General features: G+C 31.4%; 1 protein-coding gene and 1 long non-coding RNA gene across 2 annotated transcripts; one reads left to right on the top strand and one right to left on the bottom strand.

The window, feature by feature from the left end:
* Positions 1-10,912: 10,912 nt before the first annotated feature.
* LOC145000220 (uncharacterized) lies at positions 10,913-15,382 on the top strand. Its single transcript, XR_013661159.1, has 3 exons — positions 10,913-11,117; positions 14,438-14,716; positions 14,924-15,382. It is a non-coding gene; the product is annotated as an uncharacterized LOC145000220 (long non-coding RNA).
* A 446-nt stretch (positions 15,383-15,828) lies between these two features.
* On the bottom strand, positions 15,829-17,605 carry LOC145000219 (putative casein kinase II subunit beta-4). The gene is made up of 4 exons (XM_078959414.1): positions 17,115-17,605; positions 16,415-16,767; positions 16,174-16,339; positions 15,829-16,093 (listed from the first exon to the last, which is right to left on the bottom strand). Exons 1-4 carry the CDS (start codon positions 17,287-17,289, stop codon positions 15,960-15,962), a joined length of 828 nt encoding a protein of 275 aa, XP_078815540.1. The 5' UTR covers positions 17,290-17,605; the 3' UTR covers positions 15,829-15,959.
* Positions 17,606-18,213: the final 608 nt, after the last annotated feature.

Genomic DNA, 18,213 nt, shown 5'->3' with positions numbered 1-18,213 from the left:
TATATCTCTTATTCCCTAGTCGATCATGGCTCATTCAAATTCCATTTTCTTCTAAAAAACTCTATTTCTCCCCTATTCTTCTCCTATAGTCACCAAGAATAAACTTTATCCCACTCTCACTATCTCAAATGACAAAACTATCATCCTGGTCACCCTTGATATGGAGACAAGTAAATATTGGGTTTGGTATGGTCTCCTCAAAATACATCACAACTCCTACTAATTTTTTGGTCACATTACTACATCTAGGGACACTACCACAGTTCTTACAAAGAAAACCAATGAAGCTAGATCTTTTATTGATGTCATTGTACTCCAATGAACTTATTATCTACTAATCTTCTTCACATAATTCTTCAAAACAATGTCACGACCACAGAAGGCATGAGATCGTCAACACACCATTTTACAAGACAGTAAATGGTCTTGTGTTTTATATCTTGAAAAACATTTTACAAAATTTTTTCTTAATCATTTTTAATTTCCTCATCTTACTGCCAAGCACTAAAAACACTTGTCGACCAACTTTCTAACATCGTCGCTCCAGTTATCAAAATTTGCCTTTTTCTACTGACTGTGACCAGTCTTACTAAACCTTATGATGATATCGTATCAATTATACACAAAACATCTCCTTGCCACCTTTCTGAGAAGCACGTTCCATATTGGTGTTTGAAGAAACTTGAAAGCCGAGCAATCAGCACATACATCATCCTCCACCTCACGCGCCATCGACACCACCTCTATATCATCACAACAATCACCCATCGGCACCACCACACATTTCAATTTCATAGCATCCCCGTTGTCCAAAGTAATTCCAATGCTACATGAGGCCACTATAGGCGATCTGGGAGAAGACGTGTCCATGGCATGGTATGAGGCAAAAAAAATATTCTTACAAGCCTAATAACAACTTTTGACCACCTTTTTGGAATCTATACATACCTTGGGATATGCATCCTTTTCAATATTCACCCACCCAATATACTCGACCTACCTCTACAAACAATAATGTAGGAGTTCTTGGACAACAACCTCAAAATGCTAACATAATGGTTATAAATTCACAATATGGTTATAATCTTATTGAGTTCACTCAAGCTATGAATGTTATGTCATTCTATCCTCCCAGTGAACATTCGTACATGGATAGTGGTTCCTCCTTGCATATGGTTTGTTTCGAATATAAGTTATACTCTTATTTCAAACTGGGTAAGTTAAATAAAAATATTATCATTAGTAATAGTAAAAAAAACTTCCAATTTATGGTTATGGTCATGCTCAAACCCCTTACTCTCCTCGTCTTGTAAAAAAATTTAAACTTTAGGCTGTTGGAGATGTGTTCACTTACACAACAAGTTAGTAACATCGCTAATGATGTATAGGCCTATTGGATCACACAAAAAGTACAATCAATGTTCAAAATAGCAAGAATGAATTTAAAAAATGATGTATTTATTAATTCATCATAATTATGATGATTTAATTAGAAATTATAAAGATTAAGGTGTTGGGTTTTTATTCAAAAACTAGTTTCAAAAACATAAGATTTAGGCAACATAAAACATGATAATTTGAATAACATAAAACAAGTTTATAACCCACTGAGGATCTTCTTGCAAAGTTTGGAACGAAAACAAGCACCAAAGAAGAACATGGAAAAAATTAAAACCTTTGTAGTTCTTTGGATCCTCTTGGGAGGCTTAGAAGTTGATGAAGAATGTAAAACTTTAGAGACACAAACAGTGAATCAACTTGATGTAGAATGCTAGTTCTTTTGTATAAAACTCTTAAGATCTTAAGATTTATGTTCTTAAAAAATAAAAACATAAAGAGAGCATAAGCAAGAGTGTGATCTTCAAGTATTCAACTAAAACTAGAGACAAACACACATACATACATAGTTATGATTTTTTACATGAGTAGTGAAAGAGATATGGAAGCCTCGCTTTATATAGAAAATCTTTGGTCCATATGTTCTTATCACTCTAAGAACCCCATGCCGCTAAAGCCTATGTGTTCCCCATGCTTCAAGTCATGCCTTTATTTTGAATAAATTAATCAAAGACCATCACTCCTTATTTTAATCATATTATCCATACTTGTCCTTTTAGATGAGTGTTCTTTTCATTAAACAAATGAAAATCCCATACTCTCTTTTTTCTAGCAGTATTTTTAAAATATGAAGGAAAAAGAAGACAAAAGACTTTTATATTTTATAAACCAAGTTTATAAAATATAAACTTTAACTTTTTGGTAAAAGACAAAAGAACATATCTAGTCCAAAATGTTGTGCATGACTTATTCATTAATACCATATGAATTATATATAATGTTACTTGGTAATGAAAATTATTATTTCCTAGAAATAAATAATTTCCAATTTAATTATAAGAGTTTATTGATTATTTATTAAAATCAATTTCTAATAAATAATAAATTATATCAAGTTGTTGTTAGCGTGACCCTTTAGCATTATATGTTAATCAGCAATATCACATTAATATGATTCTTGAGCATATTAGATTTTTCAATCTCCCACTTGCGTAAGATTCATATTAGACTGATATAGATGGTGGTGAACGTCTAGCAATATTTCACTACCCCCATCAACGTATGAATTTGTTCCATTCTATCAATGCTCAATTCCCAAAAAGCTCCAAGCTACAATTGGTGTATAAGGTAAGTTTATTAGTTATCCATATGTCACAGACATCATGTTAAATATGAGATACAGATCACAATCAATCTAATATGGTATTCAACTTTTGGTAAGGCGCCTTAGATGGCTATCTCCCTACACTTAAGTCTCACTATGTACCTATGGTATTAAGGATACAAAGATAGTACCTTTTAATCAAGTATCATTCACGATTGCGATCCATGACATGATATTGATGCAGGTCAGTTCGATACCAGTTCTCTAACAAGTACCTAAGAAACTTGGTTATAACCCATTGCCTACCTTCATCCGATAAAAGTCAACCAATCCAATTCATATTAGTCTTACTTCATAATTACTCCCACAATTATAACCAACTATGAACTTTTAGAATAATAAGATTATTCATGGATTAAACATGTTAATATAGAACACAAAAAGTATTGATTTTATGATCATATCCCAGTATATCAAAACATTATATAATAGTTGTTACAATGTTCCAATATTCAAAAACTAAATCCAAATCAAAATCCCATTTCTATAATAATAATGTCTTATGGTTGAAGTGTGACCATTCATAATTAGCTCAAAAAAAGGACTTGTTAATGGGTTCGACTAAACTTAATTTGTGTGAATCCTATGAATACTATCATCTCCATATTTATCTTTACTCTAGGTATAGTTATATATCTTGGAGTATATGATTGGTATTCTTTTGTGACATAGAGTCTTTTATCTCGATTAAGTATACTCTCGAAGTCACAAAGATTTTTATGTGATCCTTGAATGGCAAAGATCAACATAACTTTTCAATGAATACATTCATCCAATCATATTACATTTTAACTTCTAAAGTAGTGTATTCTTATTTTGTAGTATATTGTGTCATTTTGTTTTGCATGGACCTCATTCCAACTAAACTTACTCTCCATCCCTTAATGAAGTCCTAATCCAATTATATGCATTTGTTTAGAAATCATAATCTTATGTAGCTCTTTACATAAAGATTTTTTCTAAACTATATGTCTCATATACATTCTCTTAGTTCTTCCAAAGTACTCTTAGAATGTTTCTATAGTCATCGGTGACTTAACCATGTATTCAATTGGTACATTATGGTATGCTCATAGCATGATCATATACTAGGTCTTATGTATAATATGGCATAAACGATGGATTCGTTTGCCAAGCAAGTCGAATGTAAATCATTTCAACTAGTTCAATCCTATGAGTTAGGTCCTTTTGAGGTTGGATCAAATTTAGTGCCATGTGACAATGCTAAGGGTCCTCCAGATGAATCTTTTATCTTGATCTATTTCAAGACATTGTCAACATATGGAAAAGGATATAAAATTTTGAACATTCATTTTATAAATCTCTATAGATTTTACATTCCAAGAATATATCTTGTTCTTCCTAAGTCTTTCATTTTAGAAACACATTCCGAGTCAAGGTGAAAAAGGCTTGGAATGGTCAGAATGTAATTTCTTATGATTAAGTATGTCTCATTCATACAAGATTAGGAATGTTACTATGCTCCCACTAGTTCTTAGTAAACACATATGTTATATTTATTTTGATATAAAAGCACACCTTGTGGTTTCATATTAAAATGATGATTACAACACTGACATGTTTTCTTTGTATCCACAAGTGGATCTCAAGATCTGCACATTTTGTTAGGATAAAACGGATTAAGAAAACCTCCTATTTGCTATATCTCATATCTTGAATATGAATTTCTAGTAAATAATATCCTTGTTTATCTAATCATAGCTACTTGTGAAAAATGTTTGATCATAATCAATGTCATGAGTATGATAAGGACCATAGTCAATGACATGAGCATGAGAAAATCCTTTTATAACAAGTCTTTCTTTAAATGTGTATAGTTACCCATGTAATGCATTTAAGTCATTAATCAGATTCGAGATCTGACATAGCATCTTGGAATTTGATGGATTTTCTAGAAACCATCAATGAGAAATTCCACATTTCTCAAGTCATAAATGATTTATACCACTAATACGAACAATTTGTGCTTGTGAATAGCTATCATTCAGGTTTAACAATCCTTGTTAAATCTAGTTCCAACTGTAACTACATCAGGTAATGGTTCTTGAGTTGCTTCAAGTTTCATGTACCTCCCACTTGCTTTGTCATTAGAAGCGTGCTTTCTACTAACTCAACTTTCAAGGAAATAAGAAAACTTATTCTTGGTGGGTTTTCTTATAATAATCTAACCCACATTTAGAGTATTATACAAATATGTATCTGGTAGATTTTGGGTTTAAAAACTTTAGTCCAATATACGCTTTAAATCTATAAAACATTTAATAAGATAGGGATAGAGCCCTTTTATACAAAATCTTATAGAGAAAACGTTATTATCTACTTATTAGTTGGTATTGTACTCAAGGTACAATTGATAGTGTTCTAAGTGTTATCCCAAGAAAATAAAAGGAGGAAATTTCTACCGATTAGAAAACAAATCATACCAAGTAGGATTTAATTCATCCATTATTATCATTAAGGTCTTAAATAGTTCTTATCGGTTTGTATTTCAACTTTATATTTGGAAACTTAAACAAAAGTTTCACAATTATGCTTTACCATGTATAATATAATTGAAACTACTATAGTTATAAATAAATTGATTTGGTATCTTGTGCTAAATCTTGAACATTTATTAGAAAGGAATTCAAACACGGTAGGGTAGTTCCTTAATAATTTTATTTTCTCTACTACTTAGTGAAAATATCATTATGAATCTTTTATATATAAATAAGATTTACATATGTCAAATAAACTATTATTTTCCTACAAGGATCCATTTCTTGAAGTTGGAATATATGAATATCATTTATATAATAAAGATAACAATGCAAAGATGAGTTTGATTTAAAATAAGTTTAAGTCAAAATATTTTGCATATAGAGCTTGTTATTTATAAAAAATTGATATTTACTTTATAGTTTTTATTAAGAGATATAGTCTCATAAAAAGAATTTTTAATAAGTTTTGAATATGATGGTGATCGTTATGAAAAACGATTTATGTAAATAATCAATCATTTGAAAATTAAACTAAGACATATATTTAGGCAAGCTAAATTAAAACATACATTGTTCCAAAACAAATATTGTTTTATATTACAAGTATATTATGTTCAAAGCATAATAAACTAGACTCTGAGAGTGTAGTTCCAACTTGATTGTGCTCAATTGGTTACTCTTTTATAAATATCAGCAAACTATTTACAAATATTAGATTAACATTTAAGTAACAAGTACTTGATTGTTATATGAAAAGTATAAGTTCTATCTAGTAGATATCTGAAGTACTACTCTCTTCTAGACTTTCTTTACAGATAAGAGGAGAAGATCATCTTCTAGTGTCCAGTTTCTTCACAAAAGAAACATGATCCATTTATATGGGCCTTATTGGATTTATTAGACTTAAAGAAAGGTGTTCAATCCATAAAACATGAGCTTCTCAGATCACACAAGGTGATTCTTTTGGGCATTCAACTATTCCTAGTTTGATGTTAGAAACATCTTTAGTATCACAGTGATGTCTTTACTAGGTATAATGTTTAGGCTTATTGCTCAAAGCAAATAGTTTAGTACTAGAACCTTTAAGAGTATACAATTTCATATATCTCACGAGATCGTCTCTAAGACATGAACCCATTCATTGAAGTTGATTCTATTGAATGTTATTGTTTCATTAAGTCTTTAAAGAAAATGAAAATTCTTGGTAATGAGAATGGATTATTTAACTACAAAATTTTAACAAAATTCATTTAGTATTGTCAATATTTAAATTCTTTTATGATTAATACCCTTTAAGTTTCTAAAAACATTAACTATTAAAGTCTAGGATCCAAATTGCAAAACAAATAAATGGTTATGTATCTTTTATCACTACTATCGACGAGATCTTCGATTCTCATTTAGATTGTTTCGGCTAAAAATCACTCGATCTCGAATCCGAACTTTAGGCTGCATACTGCTAAGCTGAAACTTAGAAAAATCATAACTTCCTCATACGAAGTCAGATTTGGACGTTCTTTTTATGCACGCTCTCGATTTAACGAACTCTACGATTTTTGTTTACATCACTAAGGTTAAATATCGTTCTATCGTAAATTCACTATTTATGTCACGCAGTGCCATATCGGTCCTATCGCGAAACTTCGGCAGGTCATAACTTCTTCGTTATAACTCGGATTTAGGCATTCTTTATAGATTCGGAAACCTTGTCATGACCACTACAACTTCCTTCATAGCTATTGGGTTTATCTAAAATTTTATTTTATCGCTTATTTTATCATTAATTTATTTAAGTCACACAATTAAGCATAAAACACATAATACTCAAATAATACATTTTTATTATTTCTAAACGGATTACAAAGGTTAACCTAGAATATTACATCAACATTAATGCCTAGCCCATAAACATGGGTGTTACAGAAAACAAGCACCAAAGAAGAAGATGGAGAAATTTACAACCTTTGTAGTTCTTTAGATCCTCTTGTGAGGTTTGGAAGTTGATGAAGAATGTAGAGCTTTAGAGACACCGACAATGAATCAACTTGAAGTAGAATGCTAGTTCTTTTGTATAAAACTCTTAAGAATCTTAAGCTTTATGTTCTTATCAAAATAAGAACATAAAGAGTGCATAAGCAAGAGTTTGATCTTCAAGTCTTCAACTAAAACTAGAGAGAAACACACATACATATATAGTTATGATTTTTTGCATGAGTAGTGAAAGAGATATGAAAGCCTCACTTTATATAGAAAACATTTGGTCCATAAGCTCTTAACACTTTAAGAACCTATGCCCCTAAAGCCTATGTGTTCCCCATGCTTCAAACCATGTCTTTCTTTTGAATGAATTAATCCAAAAACAATCATTCCTTATTTTAATCATATTATCCATGCTTGGCCTTTTAAAAGAGTGTTCTTTTCATTAAACAAATGAAAAGCCCATACTCTCTTTTGTCTAGCCATATTTCTAAAATATGATGGCAAAAGAAGAAAAAAGCCTTTTATATTTTATAAATCGAGTTTATAAATATAAACTTTAACTTTTTGGTAAAAGATAAAAGAATTTATCTAGTCCATAATGTTGTGCCTTATTCATTTATACCATATGAATTATATATAATGTTACTTCCTAATGAAAACTATTATTTCCTAGAAATAAATAATTTCTAATTTAATTATAAGAGTTTATTGAATGTTTATAAAAATCAATTTCTAATAAATAATCAATTATATCAAGTTGTTGTTAGTGTGACCGTTTAGTATCATATGTTAATTAGCAATATCACTTTAATATGATTCTTGAGCATATTGGATCTTTCATAAGGGACTTATTATGTAATTAATGTTTTTGTCAAATTTTGATCAATTGCAATTAGACCAAGTTGTATGAAAGGTTGTGGTGTTAGTATAATGTAAGTATATAATAATGATCAAAGTGAGACAAGTGAGTTACAAGGAAAGCCATTGATCTTTTATAGGATCCCCGACATAAAACATTGAGAGGTGATAATGATCACCTATCTTCATGTGTTTTTTTTATTTAAATTTGAGATTACAAAGACGATGAAGGTAATACGAGTACAAGTGTAGTAATCCAGCTAATCGTGTGTGTGGTGTGCTAAATACATGTGTTATTTATAGTCTAATGCAAGTAACTAGAAGTCCGATAATTGTCGGGATCCTCCGAAATCGGCATATGAATGTTGTTTGACTTGGTAGTCCATGTCTTTTACCTGGTTAAGATGACTCTCCATTGAGAATTATTCTCACATTGAATAATTCTACACATGTGAGAAAAAGAGAGAAAAACACAGTTGTTATAAGTCTTTGGAAATATTAATAATAATAATTAGGATCTTGCGATATATTTAAAGATCATATAACTTCAAAGATATTAAGGATCCTAAATATGATTCTGGGATCCTGCCCGCAAATTATAACTGCGAAATATTAATGTTATTTTTCACATATTTAGAGGTATAATATTAATGTAAAAAATAAAATAAAAAGTTTTAACGAATAGGATAATTCAAACTTCAGTTGATAGATTTCTAGCCGTTGGAATAGGTCAAATCACCCTTCTACCTTTCCACGACTCTTGTATAAATAGTGTATTTGGTCTTTTAATTTCGTCTCACTCTTTTAGCTCAAACGTTCACTGAATATCATCGAAGGTACTACCTTTGTCTTTTTTTCTCCTTCTTCGTTTTCTTTTAAATATGGTAAAAAAAAAAAAAAAGGAGCTCGCTCTCGTGCAAACATCATTGCTATACATGATGATGATTTCGTGGATCGGAAAATCCTTTCCTACGGGGAAACTTGTACCTTCGACGATGATTTTATCGAAGCTTTGAATTCGACTGGAACCTTTTCCACTAGTATTGTTTTCAAACCTTTTGATGTTAGGATCCAACCGGATTTTATTTCTCCCGCTTGGGTTTGTTTTCCTGAATATCGTTTTACCTTAGGCCTTTCCGGAATCATCTCTGAATTTTTCGAAATTACTAAGATTTCATATATCCAAGCCATGCCAGTAATTTGGAGGAACCTTTATTGAATTGATCATATGAACTGACATAGGTCTAAGCAAGTTAGCTTATGTTTATGACCTTTCGACCTTTGGGAATTCTCGTTTCCTGTTGAAATTCAAAACCAATAGTTCACCTATTGTATTGAAATCCAATCGTAACAATGGTGCTTGGAAAGGAATATACTTTTTAATTAAACGTGATTCAATTCCCGATGGAAATATATTACCTCAATCATGGGTTAAAAGGTTAGGGTTTCTTATCTTTATATTGAGGATCCCAATATCACTTTTCTTATTTTGTTTGATAATATATTTCTACCGGGAATTGATTCCCATGAAACATCTAGTCTAATAGTAATATCATTTACTATCCACATGGTTTTTACTCTCTTTCTCTCTCCAAATCATGGCATATTCATCAAATTGATGTCCAAATGCATTCCTTCACGGTCATTTAAATGAAATAATGTACACACACCAACCCTTGGTTTTCAAGATATTACTTTTCCTAACTACATATGTCTACTATAAAAATACATATACAGCCTCAAACAAGCACCTGGCGCATACCCGTGGTTCGCTTATTTTATTACTTCTATCACATTCACTCGTAGTACTTGAGATCACTCACTTTTCATATACCACAACGAACATGAGGCTGCTTTCGACATTCCCTAATGTTAATGTTTAACATAAATCTTACCACCTTTTCCCATTCCTTATGACATTCCCTAATGTTAATGTTTGAAATAGAATTTTCCATGAAAGATTTCATTTGTCTTAGTTATATTTTGGGAATCACTGTTAAAACAAATAAAGGTAAGCATTCATTAACTCTAACATGCCAAGTTAATTATGGAACACGACAAGATGACATCTTGTAAACCCTTAACCATCCCGTTGACACCAACGCAAAAAGTTGGCACCACGGTCTCGGGTCCATTTCCCAATCCAACACACTATTGATGTCTAGCCAACTTTAAAAGTTATATCAAGTTTTTCATTCAAAAGCATGTTTATACATAACATCTCAACCATTAGACATCTAAATCATTTAGAGTTCTCCAAAATTCCACCATCACACTATGTTAGCACTCAGCAATTGTGTGCTCACAGTCCTTGTAACATCCCAATAAACTGGATGGCGAGTCAATTTTCAAAAGATGCAACTGGATTTTTTTTAGAAGTTGGCTAAAAAGACACCTTATTTTTCCATTTAAACACCCTATTTGATTTTTAAGATTTTTTTATTGGTTGAATTTGCATTGTTTTTTCAAAAAATAAATTATAAATAGTTTAGGATTGATTGACTTTTAACAAAAATGTTTATAGGATGTTTAAAAAGGTGTCAATTTAGCAACATCTTTTTCTTATCATTATTTAACAGAGAAAAATAAAAGGAAATAGGTATGTGGTTTCAAGTACTTTTGGAAGAAATAACCACGTTGGGCTGAAAAGAATTTTACAACTAAGTTAATTGATATTTGGGCTTTAAAAACAATAATATAAACCGAAATTTTATTAGCCCAAAAATAATACAAGCTGAATAAATTAAATGTAAAGAAAAGAAATAATTAAATTTCTTCAAACAAATAATGGCTGATTTTAGTGGCTAAAAAGTCAAAACTGACTATATCTTATTACGAAGAGGTATGGGAAATTCAGAAGGGTGTGTGTGTTTAAGTGAGCGAGGGAGGGAGGGAAAATAAGAGTAAAAATGGTGCTGATCGGTGCTGCTAGGGCTGGCCACGGCGGTGGTGCGGAGGGTGGGTTGGCAGTGGCTGGAGATGACTCCAGTATGTCCGATTTCTGTAAAAACAGCCCAAAACACTTCCCACTTCTACAAATTTGACATTTTTTAAAGGTAATTTTAACCCAAAATAACTTGGTAAATACGAATAGAATTCTTTGAAACATGCTAGTTGTACATAGGGAATCTGAAAATATATCATGCCGTGAGTTAAAGAGATGTAATAATCAAGCATATGCCCTTTTTTTTAACGCTTGGCCTACTTCGTATATAGATCAAGATAAATACCAAATGCCTTTAGACACTAGTCATAGTCGAAATGTTATTTTAGAGCAATTAAATTTATTAAAAATCAAAACTGAGAACAATGTACATAGTTTATGCGAAACCAAAACGAACTCATATATTTGGTATGTTTTAGTTACATTTTTATTTTTAACAAAAAAATTAGTGGTGATTTTAGTGGCACTAAGCCATTGGTATTATAAAATTTAAAGATTACCAATAAAGTTTAATTTTTTATTTTATTTACAAGTTAGGAGGTGCAGAGTGCATACTTTTGTAAAACGAATTTGATCTAGGTTCAACCGAATGACGGGGTCAAGGGGGCAACTCTTGGTCCATAAATTTATCTCATTTAGGAAAGTAGTATGAAAATTATGATTTTCAGATAGTATTTTCTGATAATTAACTTGAAACGATCATCCATTATTTATGGGATAAAATCAACATTTAATGTCAATTGATCTTATCTTTGGTAATCAAAATCTAATTTCTATAAACCCTAATTTGTGGGCTCATGTCAGTGTCTTGATACATAATTGTTCCTTGAAGGATTGTTTATATAATTTGGATTTCGTGTAAACTAAACACAATGCCGAAATATCATATTTGGAAAGTGGTCACATGATCTTTCAAACATATCCAAAATTCATGTCAATTTCAGAAACATTTTGATCCTTCCGAGCCTAACAAAAATGACACCCTCACATCTTGAATACTACAAATGATTTCTTTTACTAGTTGATAAATATATTGAATTTTAGGGAATATCCTTTGTTTTATGGGGAGGCTAGTTTGGTTATATGGCCTTTTGAAGAAGAAGCCAAACAGACATGTACAGAAGCCACAGTACATTGTCTCTAATTATGGTCATATGGGCCTCATTGCTCATATGCATTAGTCGCATTATTTTAGTCATCGTGTTTTGTTATTATGCCCATTGATTGACGTATTATCGATAAATATGTATATAATTCAATATCAAGTGTTTACAAATCATATATAAAACTCTCAAATTAAAACCATCTAGATGCACGAAGTTTAACAAGTATTAATGTGATGTGGGAAAAGGAAAATGTAAATCTTAATTATTTTATATTTTTTTGAACAACAAACTAATCTATTCTTAAATTACCATATATGATCCAATATGTCTTGAGAGTTCCTTACGACTAGGCCGAACGCATTTTAAGATAGGGTCATTAAACGAACAAAACTACTTTTTGTTGTTTGTTCTTTTTATTTATAAAATGCTCTTTTTGTGATATATCGAGAGTTACAAAATGTTTAACCTTAGAAACTATGAACTTAACATTTTATATTTGGCTTATTTGTTGTGTTGGGAATTAATTCTATGATTCATATCCAACTATTAAACTCTATCAAAACTTAAAGCTTTGAGCATTAAAACTTTAAAAGAAAAAAAAAATGAAGTTGAGCTTCACTAGATAGTGGTGATAATAATCCACACATAATATAACTATATCATGTATTTTTAATCTATCATTCTCTAAAAATATTAAAGTATAAGAACACAACATAATTGTTTCTTATGATTAAATGTTTTTTTTTTGCCTTAGTAAAAGTATGTAAATGTTATCGGAACAAATGGTTGTATTATGGAATCAATTATTGATATGCAATGAATGACAATTCGAATGTTTTTCCTTTTCTGAAACAAAATCAGAAATCATGAAATTGACAACTCAAAACAGAATTTGAATTATTTTTTCTCTCATACTTCTACATGGAAGCTGAGTAGATATCCTCTTCTGTAAAAGTTAGATTCTTCATATGTATTTATCCAAAAAATATGTACTTATTATCCTCATCAAATAAATGTCGGTTTTTTTTTTTTGCTTTTATGAGAAAAAAATACATTTCTAAGAAAACAGAATATGTGTCAATTCATGTACTTTAATGAGTTTCTAAGTACAAATAGTTAGTAAACTTTTTAATAAAATATAACATTTTGGCTAAGAAATCATAAAGAGACCGATAATTACATTTTCGCACTATCTAAAGTTATGTTTGGTGGACTAGCTAAAATACTGGTTGTTAGCTAATGAAAATTTTCATTAATCATTATGTATGATCCACGGAAAAGAAATGTTATTTTGGGGAATTAATTGATCTCAAACTTTGAAATGAGTGGTATCATACAATTGTACTTAAACTTCATTTGAAGTTGAAGAGGATGAAAAAAGACGAAATGGAAGCCATGAGGTTTTGAACTAAACATTTCAGGAAGTTTGGTTTTGTACACTTTCAAAAGCTACAATCTTTTGTTCAAAGCTTCCTACTTGGAACTAATTGGAGAAATAAACATCTATCATAGAATTAGGGCACACAATGATTGAGAGTACACCTCTATATCTGAGTTGGATAGGTAAGAGGGGGAAGACATAGTCGGTATTTCATCCTTCGATCGCATGGTATCATATTGTTGACTTGGGTTGAAAATAATAATTGAAGATTCTATCCAAACAAGTAGGGTATAGACAATAGTCATGATGAAGATGTCTTTTTGATAAACAAGTTGAGTTTGAGGACTTGTGGTGTACAAAAAAAAAGATGTAGCTATTACATGTAAAAAAATGTTTATTGAACATATTTGTCAATTTAATGATAAATAAAATAAAATAAAATAATAAAAAATAAAGTGACTAAATATGTACATGAATAACACCTGGTTACCCTCTTAAGTCTTTAACTGTAAATTAGGTAGAGAATATCGAAGGTTTTAGATACAATATTTTTTAATCATCACAAAGATGGTCATCCTTTAAAAAATGAAATGAAGACGATGTTTAAAAACTAGGTCGAATCGGTTGGTTAGACGGGGCCGAGGAATATAGCAGTTCAACTAATAACGATTTTAAGCCTATTTAAGGGCCGAAACAAACCGTTTAGATTTTACAAAAACCTGATTGAACTGGTTATATCTATTGAATTGGTTTTGATGAGCAAGCGGCAATGTCTTTTATTAGGATGAAGTTGATACTAAATTTCACTTACTAAACAATCGTGAGATTGATACATTTAACACTCCAATGTCTCAAAACCTATAATTTGGTTTGATGATGATATATTTATATTTATAATCCATCTAACTTATATTTTGTTTTTGTATTATACTTTATCAAAAATAGACATATAAGTTACGTGAAAGCCAATCTACTTGGAAAAACTAAGGAATATCCCACTGGAGTTTAGGAGGGTTGATGGTAGGGATACGATTTCAAACCCCAACCGACGTTGATGAATTCTTAACTAAGAAGGAATACTGGTGTACGTGGTTCAAGTACTTCAAGGCGGGGAACAATGTGTCGGGGACTTTTGGAAGAATAGCATGGTTGAAAATTGTTGGACTCCTATTGGAACTATGGAGCGAAGAGAACTTCTCAAGAATTGCAAGTGAATTCAGTAAGGTAATAGTCCCAATAGAGATTCTCCCAAGTTTACAGGGCCTATCCAAGGTAAACGTATGCATACTAACTGAAAGTAAAAAACATATAAATGATGAGTTCGGGGTGGAATACAATAGAAACTTTTTCAAAGTCAGTGTAATTGAAAGTGACAATGATTGGTCACCATTTCCATCCTCTCCATCTAAACTATTTGGTTGATTGGTTCAGAATCAAACCAAGATGTTAATGGTGGGGATGAAAACTCATATAACATGGATGAGAATATGCTGGAAGATGGAGATATCAAAGACAAAAGTGATGATGACGATGTAGGGATATCAGAAACCATCTTTCCAAATGAGCCGAGGAGAAAAACGGATGTTGCAGGCACAGGCGGGGAACCGACGACCTTAGTGGTGCTGTGTGCAATGACGAACGATGGCGATTCTGGATAAGTCCAACAATCGTTTCAAGAAAATCAACAGGCGATCCTTAGTAATGATCACCTTGATAATATGGAAGCTTTAATTGGGGATGTCGGTCATGAAAATGATGAGCATTCCCTAGTAGGTCAAACTCGATCAAACCCAATATGGAATGAAGTTGGACCTTTTGGGTCAGTTGGCAATACAAAATTATCCCTAAAATAAATTGCCGGTTCAAAAAAAAGCTAAAAAACCAGTTTGTTAAAACATTGCTAGAAATATTAACAATTCTTTTCAATAATCATAAAACCCGAAAGAACATATAAACTGGAATTACGGAAGCAATTTGCAATAAATCTTACATAACAAGATACACAAGAGTTGTTACAAAACACATTTATTTCAAGTTAAAAAAGAATATCACGTTTATGATCAACCCCATGTTTATTTAAATTTGAAATCACTCAACATGAAGGGGGGAAAAAATCTGAACCACTTCCACATTTTGACTGCGAATCCTCTTCCATCATTTTCTTTTTTCAAAAGAAAAAGGTCAAGTCGTGGCATGACTCATGAGCATGTTTACACATCTTTTACATACACATTAAAATCCGTTGCCATTTAATAACCTTAATTATAAAATAAAATACAAAATTAGAAAGTTGAGCAATCTATGATGTATACTTAGAAGTTTAGTGACATCAACCCTAACCAAAATCAACAAAAATATAATCAATAACAACAGAACTTAATTTAATTTTTTTTCGTTACATATGATAGAAAAAAAATAAAATAAAATCTTATTATGGTGTTATTGTATGAATATGATGTGATTTGATTCATGGCTTGTGGACTTTGTAACCGAATACTCTTGGAACATATTCCTGCAACGTTGTCTTTTGTGGCTTCAAGTGTCCATACGTTAAAAAGAACAAGTGAGGAAACGTTGTCCCAAAAAAAGCTCCATCAAGGTCTTTATTATTTTACATCTTGTTAAAGAAAAACATTTCCACAAACATAAAATATTTATAAAAAGAAGTTAAAAAAGGATACTATCTTGAAACCTGAACTGAGGGGTAAAAATGTCTTGACATTTAGGGCAGTAAATTTTGACACTTGTCTGGCGTGAAATGTCAGATTGACCAACAGGAAGACAGGGTTGACCTGAACAGAAGACTCTTGGACATCTTCCGAATTCTGTGTTCTTGTATTTCTCAAGCTATCATCAAAGATTATTATTATTATTTACTGTATTGATTTTGAAGAAAAATAAAGAATTTTAAATACTTGTTACCATAGCAGCTAATCCTTTTGTTGTCAAGATAAATCTGACATGTATCAGACCATATAGAGTCTCTGCTGCTGATTCAATCTGTTCGATTTGTTCCTCTGAAAAGGAATCACCATGGGAGGATTCAGAGTCCAAGATGAGATCAAGGGCATGATCGTAAAATGGAACTTGGTTGCTTAATCCACATAGATTAAAATCATCTTGGATATAGTCATCATCAACTTCACAGAAGAATTCATTGCCACGTAGACTGCAAAACCATGAAATCCAAGATGTTTCCTCCCCATCTGAACCACTAACATCTGATTCCTCCTCCTCGCTGTCTGTTTCTGATTCCTCCACCACTTTTTCCTCTCCTACATATCCATAAAAAATTGTTATTAAAGGATGAAAATCATGAATGCACTCCATTGTCAACCATTCCCATAACAGGTCTGCAACTAAAATCAAATGGACGAGCTGCTTAATCTACTTCTCATGTTCACAGACATACATAACATAACAAACAGATTCATCTCGTTCTTCATATTCTATCATCCAAACAAAAGACTGCAATTTCACATGAAGAAAGCTAGCTCATTCGGTTACCAAAAGCATACAATCGTACAAATAAATGGCTAAAATCACAAAGTATAACCTACGAAATCGGCGTTTTTAACAATGATATTGCACGAATCTCGAGAGAGAGGGAGAAAAGAAAAACCTTTAGTCGGTTTCTTATCGGGATAAGATGAAACAGAGAGCCTGGAGTTCCCAGCTGATAAACGGTCTTTGTTACGATCTCTTCCATCCATACGTGATCCCCCTTCGCCTCCAATCGAAGCCATGGCCGTTTCTGTTTTCGCCTTCGATCCTCCTCCACCTCTCTCCCTGTACATTTTATCCTTCTTCCCTGTCTCTATCTCGTTGAAAAAACAAAGCCTAATCCTTCAGCAGGATGTATGATTTGAGATGGAGAAATTAGGGTTTTAGGTGTAATTGGTGATGGAAAAGAAAGGAAGTAAAATTCATTGTCTCATTCGGAAATTGACGTTTGAGGGGTTGAGTTTAACAAGTGCGTTTATATGAATATGATGGCGTCGGCGGAGGGATTATACCGGCGGGAGCACAGAAGAGGTAGGGAGGGAGAAATCGTATCGTGTGCGAAGTTCGCCCTAAGGAGGATTCTTGCAAATTCACGGACATTAAGAAATCAGTCGTTGGGTAAGTCAAGAAGTCATCTCATTATCGTTAGTGAGATTTCTAATCACAAAATTACTAAAAATGGAAACCTAACTACTAAATAATTAACTTATTTATTTATTTATTTTTTAAATCTATCTAACATCAACTTTTAATTTTATAATAGTGGTCTCACAAAGATAGCTTTTTCTTGACAAAAATAGTTTCATGAATATTTTCTGAATTTTATTAATTTTGCAAAACAACTTCACATATAAATGCATTGATTCTTGGGATACGTGATTTCATGAATAACTACTGTAATTTTACAAAACACCAAGAAAATTAAAGCTGATAATGGATCGAATTTGATTGGATTCGAGTTCAACCAACTTAATTCAACCAAATCCTGGTTATTTACATTGGTTGATATGTTAACAAAACCCAACATTTTTATATTTTTATAAGGTTGATTTGTTTATATATTTTCCAACCCAACCTAATAATTATATGGGTTAAACATTGATAACCCAACCAAACCTTTCAAAATTTGTCCTTTATATCGTTATGAAGCACTGTTTTTTTTTCATTATCATTATTAAGTACATTTTTTGTACAACATGTTAAATATGAAGCTTTAA

This window comes from Lactuca saligna, chromosome 6 (genome assembly GCF_052625555.1).
Source record: "Lactuca saligna cultivar CGN05327 chromosome 6, ASM5262555v1, whole genome shotgun sequence".
Classification (NCBI taxonomy): Eukaryota; Viridiplantae; Streptophyta; class Magnoliopsida; order Asterales; family Asteraceae; genus Lactuca; species Lactuca saligna.
This window is presented reverse-complemented; position numbering and strand designations above follow the sequence as displayed.

What these genes read in the sequence shown, in the direction of transcription:
- LOC145000219 (XM_078959414.1), bottom strand. Translation starts at nt 17,289, where the DNA reads ATGTACAGGGAGAGAGGTGGAGGAGGATCGAAGGCGAAAACAGAAACG. An exon ending in CAAAAGGATTAGCTGCTATG is followed by an intron (nt 16,340 to 16,414) that starts GTAACAAGTATT and finishes CTTTGATGATAG; the next exon opens with CTTGAGAAATACAAGAACAC. An exon ending in TCAGTTCAGGTTTCAAGATA is followed by an intron (nt 16,094 to 16,173) that starts GTATCCTTTTTT and finishes AAAATAATAAAG; the next exon opens with ACCTTGATGGAGCTTTTTTT.